General features: G+C 41.4%; 1 protein-coding gene across 3 annotated transcripts in view; it reads left to right on the forward strand.

Annotated features, from left to right (window-relative positions):
- Positions 1-10,241, forward strand: part of UQCC1 (ubiquinol-cytochrome c reductase complex assembly factor 1) — a 49,256-nt gene extending 39,015 nt beyond the window's left edge. For all 3 annotated transcript variants that reach the window (XM_075166255.1, XM_075166256.1, XM_075166257.1), the window contains 3 exons: positions 4,671-4,748; positions 6,180-6,293; positions 9,042-10,241. In XM_075166255.1, the coding sequence (XP_075022356.1) occupies positions 4,671-4,748; positions 6,180-6,293; positions 9,042-9,176 (327 nt within the window). In that variant the 3' untranslated portion in view covers positions 9,177-10,241. The remainder of the gene's footprint in view (positions 1-4,670; positions 4,749-6,179; positions 6,294-9,041) is intronic.
- Positions 10,242-17,184: the final 6,943 nt, after the last annotated feature.

Genomic DNA, 17,184 nt, shown 5'->3' on the forward strand with positions numbered 1-17,184 from the left:
AGTATATGGGGACTCACAGCTGTAGCTAATTACAAGCCAGTAAGCTTGTTTGCAGACAAAGTAACAGTGTGGTTAATAAAAGACTCAAAAAATGGAGATTGGAAAAATAATTTCTGCAGTATCTTTGTCATTTCACAACTATGTGAGATTGCCTGAAGGAACTGGCCTTTTTGGCCCCTTGCTACAGAGATATTTTTAATCTGTTTTATTAATTTAATCTTTTTGATCCTAGCTACAGTCTCAGTCATTTTCAAAATTACTGTCCTCCAAGTAATGGTTTTGTTATTGCAGGAAATAAAAGGGCTGTATGCAGGTTTTCCCATTCAATGTCATGTGCGTTTATTAAAAGGGCAGCAAATACTTTAAAAGCCCATATATAACTATATGTGGTTATATATTATTTATAACTAATGTAAACTATGTATTGTAAGTCATTCTTTCCAAATGCAACTTGAGAGAAGGTGCATAAAAAAGCCTAAAGTTTGAGGAGTGACATTTTTTATCATGAAAGATTTGTCCTGTATCTCCTCCAGGAACTTCTGCTGATATTGAATGCTCCAGTAATCAAAAACGTCAACAGAAGTCCATTGATGTTTATGGCAGTGTGGCTAACAGAAGGCTCCGGAGTAGACTCAGGCATAACAACAAAAGTGTACTCATACCTGCGTAACTTGTTTTGCGTAAGAGATGGATTAATTTTTACCGTATCAGCATAAAACACTACTTTGCTATTACAACTTTGACCACTCCAGGAATGCACTGTGATGTACTATATCAGTGCACCTAGTCTAAACCTTGAAGAGCCTAATCTTAGTTTGAAAAGATGACTATGCTGACATATCTATTGTGCACTGGTATAGGGGCAAATACATTATACAGAAGAGGCTTTTTATTCTAGCAGGAATGGTATAATGAGAATGAGGGGGTGGAAGCTTAAGCCAGAAAATTCAAATATGAAATGAGATACACATGTTCAACTGTGAGGGTGATACGCTTTAGCCAAACACAACTTACTGAGCTTAGTACAGAGGGAACTCAGTGAAATGTAATGGTCTGTGATATGCAGAGGGTCAGGTTCTATGATCTAATCATTTCTTCTGGCTGAAATCTCTTCATAAAAAAATCTAGCTCAACCATAACTTATGGCCTAAAGAGAGGAATTGCTGCATGAAATTCAATGACTAGCGCTTGTACAAGGTGCAGTTAGAAGTGTCCGTTCTGGCTTTATAGTCTATGGATGGATTAATGTGTTAAAGTAGCTTAAGGGTGCAATACATGCTGGCAAAAGCCGTAACAGAAAGAAACTCCTGTTAAAGTGCTTTCAAATAGTGTAGCCTGTGGACATCACAGCTATGTCTACACCAGTATTTAGTGTGGTCTGACAGAAACACATTTGTTGAGTGAAACAGTTGATGATCCCGCGTCCCTGCTTCACGGGAATGGTTTTTACCTCGTGCTGGTTGTAGGCTGATCCCGTGGGCTGAATGCCTCTTAGCCGGTAGGACGCATTAGAGCACGTTTTCCAGTTTGTGCATGCTGAGACTTCTCTGCAGTGTAAACCAACACATGGTAAGTGGGGATGAGGGAGATTCTTTACAAAGGAATGCTCTCGATCCAACAAAAGACATTAATATGGTCTAATCCTATAGCAGCTTTCACTTTAAAAACTGTGCCCGTACCTAAGATATTTTCATACATGTCCAGCATATCCAATAAAGCAGCGTGCTCTTACTTTCCTAGAAATTTTGTTAGAATACAAAACCTTAACTGAGACTTGATACTGTAAATTGTCTAATATAGCAGTAAGCCGCACCAGTTGGCTGTTGAATGATGCTGAGGCTGTTGAGGCTGAAGATGAGGTTTCTTACTACAATATAATAACGAAAATGCAGTAGTCGTATGCAGTGCAGTTGTCTTGCAGGCAGAATGTGGGATCATGGAGTCTTTCCGTGAAAAGTTGTGACGTGTAGTAGGAAGATATGTTAGGTGTACATTTCCTTTTTTTAAAGGTCTCGTAAATGTGAGAGATGTACCAAAAATGTATTCCTTGTTTTGGACTAAGGTAGTTCTGTGTGTCAATTTAGGCGATGGTATATAAATTTATTCTGGTGACAGCTCTGCAATGGGTTGTTCCAAAGAAGGCAAAGGGGCTAAGTCCCTAGAACAGCTCCAGATGTTACTGATTTTTTTCTTGTTATTAGCAATTACTCACTTGGAATTGTCTAGCAGTTTTTCTTTTTAATAACAAACTGTGGAAGAGTCAGCAGAATCATGACCAACCAGATCATGAAACTTGCCAGTGGTAAGAACATGTACAAGCTTAAAAAGAGGAAGCGTTTCCAACAAGCGCTGATTTGGATTTACTCATTTTTTTTGTTTTATAAAGAAGGATTTTTTCCTACAATGTTTGTACTTAACCAGTGCCGGTTGTACTCTTCAGAAACTGTAATATTCCTTTAAATGTAATTTTATTGCCTAAGATACTGCTCCATCCCCAAAGTCATATTTTATATTTTAAACTGTTTGTCTTTTAAGATGTATTTATTGCTGTGTTTGTTTAACTTGGTTATCTCCTTCATCAATCTATTTCTTGCTAACTTAAAGCTGCTGCTCTTTGTTTTTAGTATAGAAAGCTGCTTCCCTAGGGATGTATAGTCCAGAACTTGTCTCTGTAATGGGACTATTTGTTTTCTTTGCCCCTTGCAGTTGCCTGCTGTAACATTTGTAGTATGTGTTAAGTAATCCTTGAGGTAACATTTTTATTATGTCATAAAAAGTGCGTGGCAAATATATAATAACTCATGGAATTTGTTTGTTTAAAATGGAAGGATAATTTATTGAGTGTGTTACATGAGACCTGCTCCCCCTTATTAGAGCTGTAGAAGTGCAGCTTATTTAGAAGTATGTTCTATTGAGAAAAACCACGATCTCTGACATGCATAGAAAGTTTGAGCATGGTTGGGTAGAAATGACATCATAGTTTATGTACTCAATAAAAATTTAATTAAGTCATTACAGAAGTTGCAGTCATCATTTAACCCTCTGATTTCTTATGTTTAGTTCTTTTTTTAAACATTCAGTAATAACCAGTTTCCAAATCTTGATAGCCTATAAAATATCTGCATGAATTTTAATAGTTTATATTAATGGAAAAATATGAGTAACTGACATAAAAGGAATTTTCCTTGTGTTTGCACTATATGCATTTCTGTAAAAATCAACAGGTGAAAAAAGATAGTGGTCTAATGGAAGAATATTTGAACTGGAGATTTGCTAGCGTGGTAAAAACTAATTCATATTTTGATAGAAAAGCTGTTGCATAATTACCAAGGTGCGTACTCTTAAAGATACTAAGAAAATATTTAGGACATGTGGTTCACACTGTCATAAGTATTAAGATTTTAGATATGTGAGTTTTCACAGCTTTTCTTTAGCCTTATGATAAGCTGTACGTCAAAGTCAGCAGTGCTTATTCCATAGTAGAACTGATGTCCTACCCTGTATTCCTGTTTGCAGTTTCTTTTTTGTAAAACCTGTCTCCAAGATGCAGTCTCATACATAAGTGTTCTGCTGGCGTGTAGGTATGAAGATAATGATCCTTGTCATTTATACTTATGTTATATGCGAGATCTGTAGAAAAGAAATGCTTAGTATCTCTTAGACCTCTGATGAGAGTCAATACAAAGAAGCAGCTCTACCAACTGAAGTGTAGCTTAGCCCTCAGGAGAAGAACTGTTTATTAAATCATTTTGTTGATAAAAGTACAGGCAAGAGGAATAGACAGTTTGTATGAGGGAGATGCACGTGAGATGTTTCGGCCATCACTCTGGAACTAGCAGTTGATCTCTTTTGGTTCCGTCTTAAGCTTACATGGGGTCAGTTCTGCAAGCCAATGGGTGGCTTAGGCCAAACCAGCAAATATTTAAGCAAGTGTTAAATTTAGTTAAAAGTCACTGTGGAACCTGGGCTGAGTCACACTTAGAGCGTAGGGGGAAGTAGCTGGATCATCACAAACTCTGAAAGAAATTTAGTCATAGTCAAAAAGTAGTAAGTCTGAGCTTCTACTGAGATGCTGTAGAAACAGAATTCATGTGATTCCTGAATGAGAAAGTCAATATTGACAAGTAAGGAAGGAGTAGTGGTAGGGATGGTGCCTCTATCTTTAGCATTACACTACTTTTACTGGAATAGCTCATTGAGCTGTGGAGTCCATGCTTTAGAAAAAAAGTTGAAAAACCTTCGAGTTTCTAAAAGTCCTGTGTGAATGAATCAAGGACTGGAAAACCTGCCTAATAGTTAAAATACAGCTAATGAAGACTCATTATCTTAGCCTATGCTGACACTGAAAGGACAGCCTTGCCTTCACTCTTACCCCAGCTGCATTTTTTTCTCTGCTCATGTAGCTATATGTCAGCGGTGTTGGCTGAGGATTTTTCTGCCATTCATATATTCTGAGTAACACTAACTTTCATTTGTGTACAGAATTAACGGAGCTGTATTGCACGTTGTTCTAAAATGCTTGACTGCACTAACATCGTTACTTACAGCCAAATCCTCGCCTATGTGGGCCGAGGCACTGTTTCTTCTTTGCCTACTCAGAGTGAAACTGATATTTTCTCATCACCTCCTCTTTAGAGCCTATACAGATGGTTTTCTGGTTTATTTTTCAGATTAATTCTGTTGTTCTAAAGGAAGATTTGAGAAGTATGGTAGAAAATTTCTATGCAGCTCTATTTGGATATGATGAGGTAAGAAGGATGTTTTCAGAGAATGTGCAAGAACAAACAAGACCACCTAATTTATGAATACAGAATACTCCAGATGTGTAAAACATTTGCCATACATATCTTTGGAGAAATATTACGTTATGGAAGCAGACTTCTTAGTTATTGTGATCATCTCATGCCTTGAATTAAAGTGCTTTTAAGAAAAAAGAAAGCACACAGCATACTGATTTAAACCATGGGACATGGAAGGAGGGATATTCTTTGTTCTGCTTCACCGTCAATGCTTGACCATCAATAAATCATTTCCTCCCTCTGAATCCCATTGTACTCAGCTGTACTTTGAAAGCAAAGAGCGTATTTATAGGGAGTCTGTGTGAGAGGGTATTTATAGGAAGTATCTAATAATATGGGGAGACAAAAGTACCACTGTGCACAAGTGTCTGCAGGCCTTTAAAGAAGAAAATATAATTACATCATCTCTTTCAGTCGTTATTTTTTTGCTCTGGTGGGTGTTGCTCTTCTGATGCTCTTCTTATTCGCATGGCGATATTATTTTTTGCATGGTGATTTGCATTATTAATATCTTGTAAAAGTAAACTTCATAGAGTTGTGGGCAGTGTTACGCACGCAAGTCTTTAATCTGGTTTTAAGTATAGCCAGGATGTGTCAGCCTGTGTCTGTCTGTCTTTTTTTTTCTTTTCTCTTTTTGTTGACACTCTTTTTGGAAACAAAATGCCTAGTTAAATTAAAGACAAACGTTGGCCTTTTTTATTTTTAACTGAATATTTTAAAGTCCTCTATTGCCTTTGGCAGATGTGTCTGCAGAAGACAGGAGTTATGAGACTATGGTGATAACGCCACATAATCTAAAAAGACAATAAAAGTGGGAGCGAATTTAGACAAAAAGCGCTCATGGATATGATTCTTGTATAAGCCAAATTTAATATTAGATTTAACTGGAAAAATCTAGATAGTTCTTGATGAGGAGGAGTTGTCTCTGTCTCATTTAGAATGAAAAATAGAAAAGCAAAGCAAAATAGCAAAGTCCTGACTACATTTCTGCAACATTGTATTAAATATCCTGTATTTTGCTTTTCCAAGTGTCATGGCCTTCACACAATTCTGTGAGGTGGTGCTGTCTTCTCTGTAAGCCCAAAATTTGTATGGTAAAGATTTCATAACATAGAAATGCAATTATCGTCTTCTACATTAAGAATACCCTGACCCAGTTTTTTCCCAAACTAACTTGCCAGAATATTTGTTACAGGCTGCTCTGTAAATTAATTTAAGTCCAGGGTTGTTTTTCCGTTCTGGGAAAGAGTGATGCTGGTGCCTTTTCATATGTACAGCTGTGGGCTTTGAGACAGCTAATATTGTCCGTTGCCAAGTGGTTGTCTTGTATTCAGACGCTCTTCACTTGCAGTTTTTAATGCCCCTCTGTACTTCCTTTAGGGAATCTTGTCTGATGATCATGTTCTGGCAGCAGCTCTTTGGAGAAATCTTTTTAACAGGAACTGTGAGGACCCTCGGCATCTGGAGTTACTCGTAGAATATGTGCGCAAACAGGTACACTACAGCTCATAGTGCGAATGACTTACTGTCGTTCTCTTGTTTAGAGTATTAAATATTTATTTCTATTGCTTGCATACTATGTAGCTCAGTTCTCCTTATCAATATAACTGATTTTTATATTCAGTGATTATTTTTAAGGAGAAAAAGGTAAAAATATAAAAACTGGCTGATATTTATTGCAGTTTGATGAAAAGTGGCTGCAGAGAAATTCATGGAACATTGAAAGCAATCCTGCTCATCATTTTCTGGGCCTATGCTATTGAGAGGCTTGACAAAATGTGTCAGAAATGGGCTGCAACTTGTTGTAGAATTATAATTGATGTTGCGGAGGTGGGATTCTCTTCATAATGAAATAGCACACAGAGCTTGAAATTCTCCTGATGATCTTTGTGTGAAAGAAGTAAAAGGTTTTGTTTTCCAGAATTATTTCTGTTTCTTTCAGTTATTACCTGGAGGAAGCTATATTAAGTAGTGTTTGTCCTCTCAACCCTTAGGAGGTTTGTGAACCAGGTGTCTAGGAAATGTTGGTGGGATATAGTCCAGGTGGGTACCAAAGACAGAAAAGGGGTGAGAGAGGTTCTGGAGGAAGAGTGTAGGCTTGTTGGACAGGGAATTGAAAACCAGAACCTCCACAACAGCATTCTCTGTAATGTTTCCAATACTATGCTCAGGACCAGATAGAGATTTGGAGAGACAGTATTTCAGTACGTGTCTGAGAAAACGTATGGGAAGTAAAGGGCTTTGTAAGGGACTGAGGACACTTTTGGAATGCTAGAGGGCTTCTCAGGAGGGACAGACTTAATTTAATGCTTAAGGTTGCTGATGCTTAACATCCGTGAGGCTATAGGAAAGTTTAAAACTGAAGACTGGCAGGGAGTAAACACATATAAAAAGTATGTAATTTGGGACAATTTGCTGCCAAGTGGGGAATTTGTTGCACTTCTGTATATTCAAGCAAAGGATAGGAGAGGAGCTATTAGCAGTTGAATAGGAAACAGTGATGACACAAATAAATGTGGCAAATAAATAGGGGAAGAATCAGCACAGCTTCTGTGAAGACAGGTCATTCCTGTAGGCAACTCTAAAGTGCTGCACTTGAGAAGAACAGTCCCAGCTTTACATATATATTGATGAGCTCTAAACTGTCTGTTACCACACAGGAATGAGTCCTTGAGATTATAATTGTATTATCAAAATGTCAGCTCAGCACTTTGTAGTGTTTAAAAAAAGTAAAACAAATGCTCAAAACTACTAAGGAAGGAATAGAGAATAAAATAGTGTTGCCACGCCACTTGTTAAATCCATGGTACTCTTGTGATCTTGAATAATATGTATGGTTTGGGTTCTAACCATCAAGAAAGATAAAAACCGAACTGAAGCAGGCTCAGAGAAGAGCGGTAAGGATGACAAGAAACAGCTCCTTTATTGGCAGTGAGTAGGATCCCCTGCCTGAAAAACAGCTGAGAAAGAATATGAGATAGCTCTGAGAAATCTTGAAGGCATATGAAAGGTGAGCAAGGAAAGGCTGTTCACTGATACAAAAACGTGGGGACATAACATTGCCACAGGTTGTTTGGGGTGCTACAATTGCACGTGGGTTCCAAAGCCACTGACAAGGTTTATGGAAGTCTGTCCAGGGCTATTAAATCCACAACGACGACTTCAGGCTCAAAATCCCCGAACTAAGAAATTTTGAGAGGGAGGGAAAATAAACGAGGAAAATAGCATTGTATGTATGCGTGGTACTTAACTCCTCCTGGGGAATCTGCTGTTGATGACTCTCAGAAACAGGATATTGTGCTCAGGCCGCTCTTCGGTCTGACCCTCTGTGGCCATTGGTGTATTCTTTCCTCTGTTGAGAAACTCCCTGTCAAATTACCTTTTGTTTCCAGTAAGCATTGTGTACAAGGTCTTTCCCACAATTTCTTGCTGATCCTGTCTTTAACAGTGGCTATTAGTGGATGCCAGAGAAGAATATAGTAACAGGGCAAGCATGTGTACTATTTCCCTGGTCAACTCTCCTAGCCATCTGCGTTCACAGACTTCCTGAGCCAGAGGTGGTGGTTTTGTCTTTTACAGACCCTTGATGGACATTTTTCTTCCCCCCCTCCCCTTTACAGTGTCCTACAAGTTGACTGGTGGCAAGTTAACCCTATGTTGTGTGAAAAGAGTTTTTTTATTTTGCTTACATTGCACCTTAAAATTTCATTTGATCCCAAGTATTTCTAGTATTGCGAGAATGAGTGTTCATTCCATATTCATCTCCTCCAGCTCATGTGCTTTTACATTATAAACCTCAGGTGTTCCCTGCTGGTCAGGCTTTTTTTCTATAGTGAAAAGCCTTGGTCTATGTGAAACCACTTTTGTGAGAGCATTCCATGTAGATGATGGTACTAGCAGTGGGTCATCGGAATTAACTGCCGGGAAGATAAAATGACTCATGTTAGTTTTGCGTGGCTCTTCTTTGTCCTGTTGCCAAACTTTTGGAGGAAGCATTAGCTAAGGTGTTAGTAGAAGACCTTATGCAGTTAACTCCAATGGATCTGCAGATACTTATCTCCTAGCCTTTCCATGACGCTTAAGCAGTCATAAATTATCTTTTTAGGTCTACCTCACACAAATGGCAAAGTATGCTAAAATCCCCCTGTTCTGCTTTCTTTCTGGAAAGCAACGTGTTTGCGTAGCTCTTGAGGAACTTGAATGGGTGATGGGACACCTTGCACTAACGTCCTGTCCTTGCAGGTGCAGCACCTGGACGCGCTGAGCGGGGAGGACCTGCTGCTGACGGGCGAGGTGAGCTGGCGGCCACTCGTGGAGAGCAATGCCCGCAGCATCCTCAAGCCCCTTTCCCCTGTTTACAATGACGAAGGACTGTGAGAGTGCCGGCGCCTGACATTTCTATCAATTTGTCAGATCAGCTTGGGAAGCATGCCTGAAATTGAACTGGGCTGAGGCTGTGCAGTCAGGAAGGAAAATCTGCTGTTGAAAAGAAAATATTTAATTAGATATCCTATCCGTGGTGACTCAGTAGCAAATTGGACAGCCATACTCTTCTGAATATTCACCCGCAAATAAATGGTAGTTGGTTTGAGAACCTCTGTCCTTTTTATGGCACTGAGTGGTCCTTGCTGACAGATTGAAAGACCTGCCTTCTGTTTTTAGGAAACCAGATATTTTACCATGACTTAGAGTTATCTCAAGACGACATTTCTGTCCTTTGCCTCGTTTGCAGAGCTGCTGCATAGAGACACAATGGTGGTCCTCTGCTCACTGAATTGTTGTGAATGCAAATCTGAGTTTTGCATATTAGATGTTAATGTATTTTAAAAGCCTGATATCAAGATGGAATGGTCCATTTTTGTTTTAGTGGAGTTAAGAATTGCTTCAACAGATTCTGAAGGGTTTTCTGTGAAAATCCTTTTTAGGAACTCTCTGCTCTGTTGCACAAGGGTAGGAGGATGCACAATCCCCAGCAATCCTCTATGACTCTAGCCATCTTAATGAGAATAAAGTCCAAAACGTGGCTGGGCTGTCACTAAAAGCTGCCTCAGAGTACTTGGTATTTCAGTCTGCCTTGCTGATTTTTCCATATTCTTTTTAGAGTTGTAGTCTAAGAATTTCTTTATGAAAAGAACATCCCTGTTTCTTTCCATGGCTCTTAATGGGACAGGACTATTCTACCCTCCATCCCCCAAAGCAGTGGTCCTGGGCTTTTTAACAAGACCTGTCAACCCCAGTGAAAACTTTATATGGCTGTGCAGGCAAATTACGCCAACATAGTAATTACGGGAGCAAGAGCTCCACTGATTAAATCAGCAGAGGCTGAGGTGTACTGCGTAGGTGGATGGTTCACCAGGCTATTTCCAGGTCAGTGACAAAAACAGTTTTTATTTCTCTCCTGTCTAAAATCCTAGTCAACAATAAATGTCAGTCTGGGTAAAATTGATGTGTATGTGTTTTCTCTGCCATGTGCACTTTTGATAAGAAATAGTCCTATAATATCAGGACTTATTCCTAATAAAACTAATAAACAACAGTCGAAGGTGATAATCCTTAATTTGTGAATCCTTAATCTGGTGAAAGTGTGACTGTGCCTGGCTGTGACTGTTCTTCCTTCTGAAGTTGCTTTCTTCATGTTGTGTGTTTTGGGGAATATTTGACATCCCTTCTCTGTGTAAAGATCAGTGGGATGCAGAATATAGGCTCCCAAACACTGGCTTGCATTTTTTTTTCTTAATCTTCTCTTAGGGAGCCTTCTGTGTATAAAAAAGGCATTTTGTTATTTTTTTTCCAAGGCGAACTTCCTCAGTTTAACTTGTTATAAAATGAGTCATGTAAAGAAACCCTCTATGTGTGAGGTGTATCCCTTCTCTGTGAAAACATTACAGACCAAACAACTTGCTTGCAGTTTATTTAAGATGCTTTTGTTGAAAGCTGAGCTAAGCAGAGAAACCTCTTATGTGTGAAGTATTATACAGTGTGTGTGAGATAATAACACCTTGTAATTCATTACAGCTGGGTTGTATTTACATAAAAGAAGGCTGAGCTGTGTAGGAATTTGCTGATTAATTTATTTTTAATGAGAGTGAAGTATACCAAGTACCAAAATAAACTTTACTTTGTGTATCTTACTGCTCCTGAAATAGGTGGAAAAATTAATGGTAGATATTTTGGCTCAAAGCTACATACATTAATTCATATACAAAACAGTCATTTAAACTTTAACCCCTTTCCTGCTATGTAATTTAAACCTGGACTCATGTTATCCATGCCATGGGAACACAGGACTGGGAGTACACCACCGTCCAGCCTGGTGCTGCGCACCGGTCAGAGGTTGTCTAGTGTCTGAGGTGCGGATGCTGTGAAGCCAGCAAGCTAGCAGAATTCATGGGACCACTAGTCTGGAGATGACAATACCTTTTGTACTCTGAATATGGGACAGCCGTGTGGTCAAAATTGAACACTTTCCTGTGTTTATGGGCAGGAGGCTCCAGAAATCATGGTGCCAGATTGTGGTCATTGGCATCTGCTTTTGCACTTTTTATTAATATGAGAATAAAGACCTATAATCATGGCTCTCTGCTTGTTCCATAAAATGCCTTCAACCACCCCGCTGTTAGAGAGCTGAGCCAGCAGTCAGGGTGTGTTTTGGACAGAAGCGTGTGGGGCCTGTTAAGAGAATAAGGCAGAAACTGTCTATGAATTAAAACGTTAATTTGTTAGAAAGGAAAAATACACTGGAGGCTACACAGGACAAGAGAAGACTTTGCTTCCCAGCCATTAGTTACCTGGAGACAGGGTTTGGATGTAGAATATGACCCCTCTTGAGAGGTGCATGCCACTAGGCTGGAAACATGCTATTGCTAATATCTTATATATAAGACATCTCTACAACCAGAATTTAGAGTCCTTGAGAGAGAAAACATTTCCAGTAGCAAAATCTGCAGCTTGCAAGCATTACAGCAGCCATGATTAGCAGTTAAAAGTGATTTCTATGTATAGTACTGCTTCGAGTGCAGCAGAACGTGGGTTTTTTTAACCAAACATTGTACAGCCCATCTTCTCCCCTTTTCAAGGTTTTGCAGTGGGAATGATTGAAGGTATTTTGCTTATGGACAGTTCTTTGTTTATGCTGCTGGGTTTTTTGAAAGTGGTCTCAGAGCATCGGCTTGGGGACACTTGCTGTATTTTAAGTGAATATATGCATGGGCATTTCTTCTGGAAGGAGCCATGTTGAGCACTTTATCATCCAACCTGGTCTCCTATCTCATATACGAAATTTGGACATCGCATATTATTCCAAAGGACTTGTTCTCCGAACTTTCCCAGATATCTTAAAATCAAGAGACACGAGCCACTAAAAAGCACTTGCTATTTCAGCTAGATCTTGGCTTTCGTGTTTCTGTGAGCAGAAAAGAAGGGCCAACGCTCAATGGTTTCCTTTCCTTCTCTGCTGTTCTGCACCAGTGGGAGAGTAGGTGCATGTTTTGCCCACAGGGTCAAACTTGGGAAGTCTCTTGTTTCAGACTGATATTCTGAGACATTTTGGAGTGGGGGGGAGTCATCTGATACCCTTCGATGCCTACTCTGTATTTAAGGTGGTTAAATGTTTTTCTGTGTCATCTCGGCTTCTATGTTCACACCGCTTTTTGCTATTCACAGCTAACGTTTTTTCCCTGCTTCTTTAAACAGCTAAAGTGTAAGAGCACAGGCATCCTTGATGACCTCCACATTTCCTGTACTGTCCAGGTGCCTAAGCCCTGTTAAAGTGCAGTTACCGCTTCCCAGATTTCTGACTCCTATCCTCACCTTCCACAAAGTGAAGTTTTAGTCGTGCTTCTGCCACACCAAGCCCTCGGGTCAGAATTGCCGCTCCTGACATAGCAGTTGGACTTAACCACTGACCTGTCTCACTTACCCTGCCTTTGGCTTGGCAAATAAGGTAAGCAGAAACTGGAGTCTGACTAAGAGCAATTTTTTCCATCAGAGCTTTAAATTAGATGAATGTAGAGTAGATGAAGACTAGCAAAGCCGTGGGAGGGTAAGCATCAGCTGGGAAGGGATGGTGACTGGTTCTGCAAGCATGGTCCCTGTGATGTATGCCACTGCATGACACCACTTTGAGGAGCAGTGGGATACCATACCATACCCTGTGACCCTATCTCATATTTTCCACACTCTCCTGCTTCCAAAACCCTGCAGAGGAGGTCTTCCTTCAGAAATTCAAATCAAAATAGACCTGGTGCAGTCTACTTGTAGCATTTCTGTGGTACCAATTTAATCCTGAGCACGTAGCAAAGGTTGTCCGCATCCCAGAGATGTGCTGAAGTACTGCTTGAGCATTTGGAGAAGTTTGCTGATGCCCTCCACAGGTATGCCGAACAATTCATTGCCCGTCTTGAGCTCCAAAACTGGATTGTGTGTGCTTTCTTCCAGGAAGGTGAAAATACCAGTGTTGGGAGTCATAAAAGTTTATGTTAATACCTAGAAATTACTGAGTATCTTTCTAACTCTTCTGCTAATAGAGTTGTGCCACAAATACAGCAGTCATCATGTGTGATGTTCTCCAGCTTCTCGGGCTCCAGTGCAGGTGTTTGGTTGTGGTCTTAGCCTAGTACCTGGGGGTTTTTTTGATGATGCTGGTGGCAGCTAATTTCTTAGTAGACACCCTGTATAGGCTCCTGCCCTCCCTCCTGCCTCTTCACGTTTGCCCCACTTTGTCTAATGTCTGTTGTCATCTTGTATAATAAACTCTTATCGAGACTTTTTTGCTCTATTCTCTACAAGAGACACTGATAAACCTGTGCACCGTTCTTTCTGCTAAACGGTGCTGCACCAGGCTTGACTGGGCCCTTGGTGTCCTAAGGCTAGATCAACACCTCTTCCAGCAGTCTGGGTGATGGTACTTCTACCACTCTGCAGCATGCCTTGGGAGCAGTATCTCCATCTTTTGGGCATATTGTGTCTGCACAGCCTGGCCCTTAGCACTATCTGTCTTTTCCTGAAGGTCTGAGAAGTCAAGGAGAGCGCAGAAGCTTACACAGGAGCCTGGGAAAGTTGGCAAGGACATAGGAAAGACCCTGAAGCTCAACGTGAGTGAGTGGTAGGCTCTGCTGCTTAGGCAATTGTGCCGTGCTCGTGAAGTATCCACCTCTCTTTTCTGCCTGCAAAGGGAGTATCACCCGCTGGTGCTGTGGGCTGCCTGGCCTCCTGCACTATGATGGAGTAGTTGCATATTAATAGTCTCATGATTCTTCCCAGATGCCTCTGGTGAGCTTTTTTTTTATTGCTGCCCCTTCTTCAGGTGTTTAGGGCTGTCCTGTGCATCCTCCATGTGTTCTTCCTGAAGTTGCTGAACATGTTGAGGGAGTACTTGTTTTGCTTACAGTCATTCAACCTGCTTAACAGCTTCCTCTGCTCGTTTGTGGGACAGAAGAGATGTTTGGGCCTCATCCTTCCACTTGGACTGCAGAGCAGGAGCTCACACGAGCATGATTCCACCTTCTGCTGTTACATTTCAGTGGCTGCTCCAGATGTGATGTGCTGGGAGCAGCCAGGGAGTTTAGGTAAAGTGGCGACAGATCTGCTTGAGGGACTTGGGGCAGAATAGTGTAAACGATTTCCTGCACCTAAGTGCAGGAACCAGAAATATCTACTGTCCTCTTCTTATTGTCTTGTGCAGGTATGCTCATGTAGGAGGACCCTGCAGCATGTTGCTGAGGTTGGATCCTGTTGGTGTCGGTGTGCTACTGCAGCTCTCCCAGGAGGTAAGAGCTCCTTCCTGCTTATTTAGGAAGCAAGGAGTCTTGCACATGCAAAGCCTTCATTAACGATTACATCAGCGACTAAAAGAGTGAGCTGGGCTCATTCATTCCTCATCCCACCTGCCAACCTCCTGGGCTGCTCCACATCCTGTCAAAGCCATGCATCTTATGAGGATTTGCTCATTGTCCCACATCCTTCCCTTCATACCCTCTTCCTGCTGGTGAGGAGACCCACTGATGTTACAATTTCTGTGTGTTTCCTTTGGAAGGAGAGAAGGAAGAGGTGTCTGAAAGTACTTTTTCACACGTACAGGGCAGCAGCCTCGGGAAGAGGCACACTGTGGTCCTTCTCATGACAGCTGTGAATGGGCACCCTGAGCAGCTCGGGGCTGGACCTCGCAGGGCCACCAGAGTGACTCCATGGCCACATGTTGGCTTCCCTGCATGGCATGTGGGTGGTGGGGACCTCAGAGCGGCAACAGGAAAGAACCTATACTCTAGGCACACCAGTGACAGGGAGCCAGCGGAGGAAGTAGGGTTGTCTACCTTCCCTGCCGTCACTAGCGGTTAGATCATTTGGCCTATAGCTGGCATCGGGTGTCCAGTGCCCTCCTTCGGCTCAGCGGGTGCAAAGCTGTCTCTCCCCTGATTTGGAAGAGTCTTAAGATGCGAATGGAAAAAATGAAACAAGGAATTTGTGCGCTGCCGCTGTGTTTAGAAGAATGATTCTGTAATGCCATGGTCAGGAACCTCAGACAAAAAACTGGGAGACTTGGCTTTGCACTGCTCTGTGAGTTCAGTGCTGACACAGATCTCGGTGCAGTAACTAAAATTTGGATTTTTCTCATCTAGCTGCGCTTGCTGTTTACATCTGGCCAGTGAATTCTGCACAGTGGAGCATTGCTATGCAGATGCCTTCCAGAAATGCCTATAGATAAGTGTGTTTGAACACCGTGATGTTTTGTGGTGGAAGATGTGGATTTCAGTCTGAAATAAAGAGGGGGGAAAAGCAAATCTGGCTTCTCGTGTTCCCAGGTGAGTGCTCTCCAAGAACTGTACTACCATGCCTGCCAAGTTGGCAGGCTCCCTTCCATTTGTGCTTGAAGAGGAAGCAGCAGGTACATTTTGTGGAAAGCCCAGGCAAGGTGTTTGTGTTTGGTGAGCTCCAAGAACATCTGTAGTGGGACACAAGAATGAAGTATTGCCTAATGCTTGGATCCTGACTGAGCTCAGGTATCAGCCAGAGTATAGCTGCCTAGGGACATCGACTTGGAAGTGGGACTTGGTTTGTGTGTGTTTAGCCAGAGGGAATTTTCCCCTTGTCTTTCTCTGTTGATTGCAGAAGGTGCGTAGACAACATTTCCACGTAAGATCCTTGCTTTTAGCTGGCAAAAATTGGCTGATGCGATTCCCACATCCTGTGTTGGCCAATCAGTCTGTGGAGTGCCAATTACAGACATTTATCTCTTTGCCAGACAGCAGGGGCAGGATACCTCTCCTCTAATTTTAGATGTCTGCATGGTAAACCTCTGTCACTGACTTTGGCAGCCTGAGCTCTCCTCCTGCTCAGTGGAGAGAGATAAGCACTTTCATGGCTCATTGCATCTGACCTGTTTCAGATGTCTGCTGCAGGGTGAGGTAACTGACTCCCCAGAAACCTCTGCCTCTCCCCACCAACACTGAAGAAGCCCAGCCTGGCAAGCTTGGCTGGAGATGTTTAGATCGTATGTGCTTTCATGTGCTGAGGTCCATGAGAAATTACTGGAGGGAGAGTAGATCATTACCAAACACCAGCTGGAAACAGTGGAAATCCCTTTACTTTACAGAATCAGCAGCAGTTGTTTATCTGGCAGAAAACATGCGTTTAACGACTTTTTTAAAATTCACACTCTTTTCAGCTCTTTAGGAAGGCAAAAAATAGGGTGATGTTACCCTTCTTTTATGTTATCACCAAGGTGACGTTATCACCGTGGCAAAGCAGCTCCAGAAAAAGGCCCATCATGTTATAGCCCCTTCCCTTTGTTTTTTCCCCAAACTTTCTTACATTGTGTTTGGCTCACATTTTAAGCTAATATTATTCTTTAAGCTGTTCTAACACTTATTTACATCTGTAACGCTTCTATGCCAGCAGCTTTATTATATATTATAATTTTGTCCTATATCTGTTGTCCACGGCTGCTAACTCTGCACCTGCTTGCTGCATTTTCTGATTAAATGTACCTTTGCTTCTGTTCTTGCAGTTTGCACAGTCCAGTAAGAGTTCGTTCTGACTTCAGGGATCTAAAGACTAGACAGCTAATCTAAACTAATCATCCCACTCCATCTGTAGTCCACGGAGAGTGTAGTCCCTCGGGGACGTGATTCATCCCAGCTGACTTAGAACTTAGTGTCTGAATGTGCTGGTTCACACTTAGGCATGGCTGTCTCTGTCCATTGCCTATAGCCCCATGATTGTTAGAGAGCAGACGTTTAGCTTTTAGACGAATTAATTTAGCCTGGATGAATTTAATCTACAGGGGTTTTGTAAGTTGTAGATAAAAGGCTAGCTGATTAGATCAGCCAGTTCTTCATTCTCTGGTTAGCCTCTGTGGAGTTTAGTAGCTCCAGGGTAAGTGAGCTGA

Source organism: Calonectris borealis, chromosome 17 (genome assembly GCF_964195595.1).
Source record: "Calonectris borealis chromosome 17, bCalBor7.hap1.2, whole genome shotgun sequence".
NCBI lineage: Eukaryota > Metazoa > Chordata > Aves > Procellariiformes > Procellariidae > Calonectris > Calonectris borealis.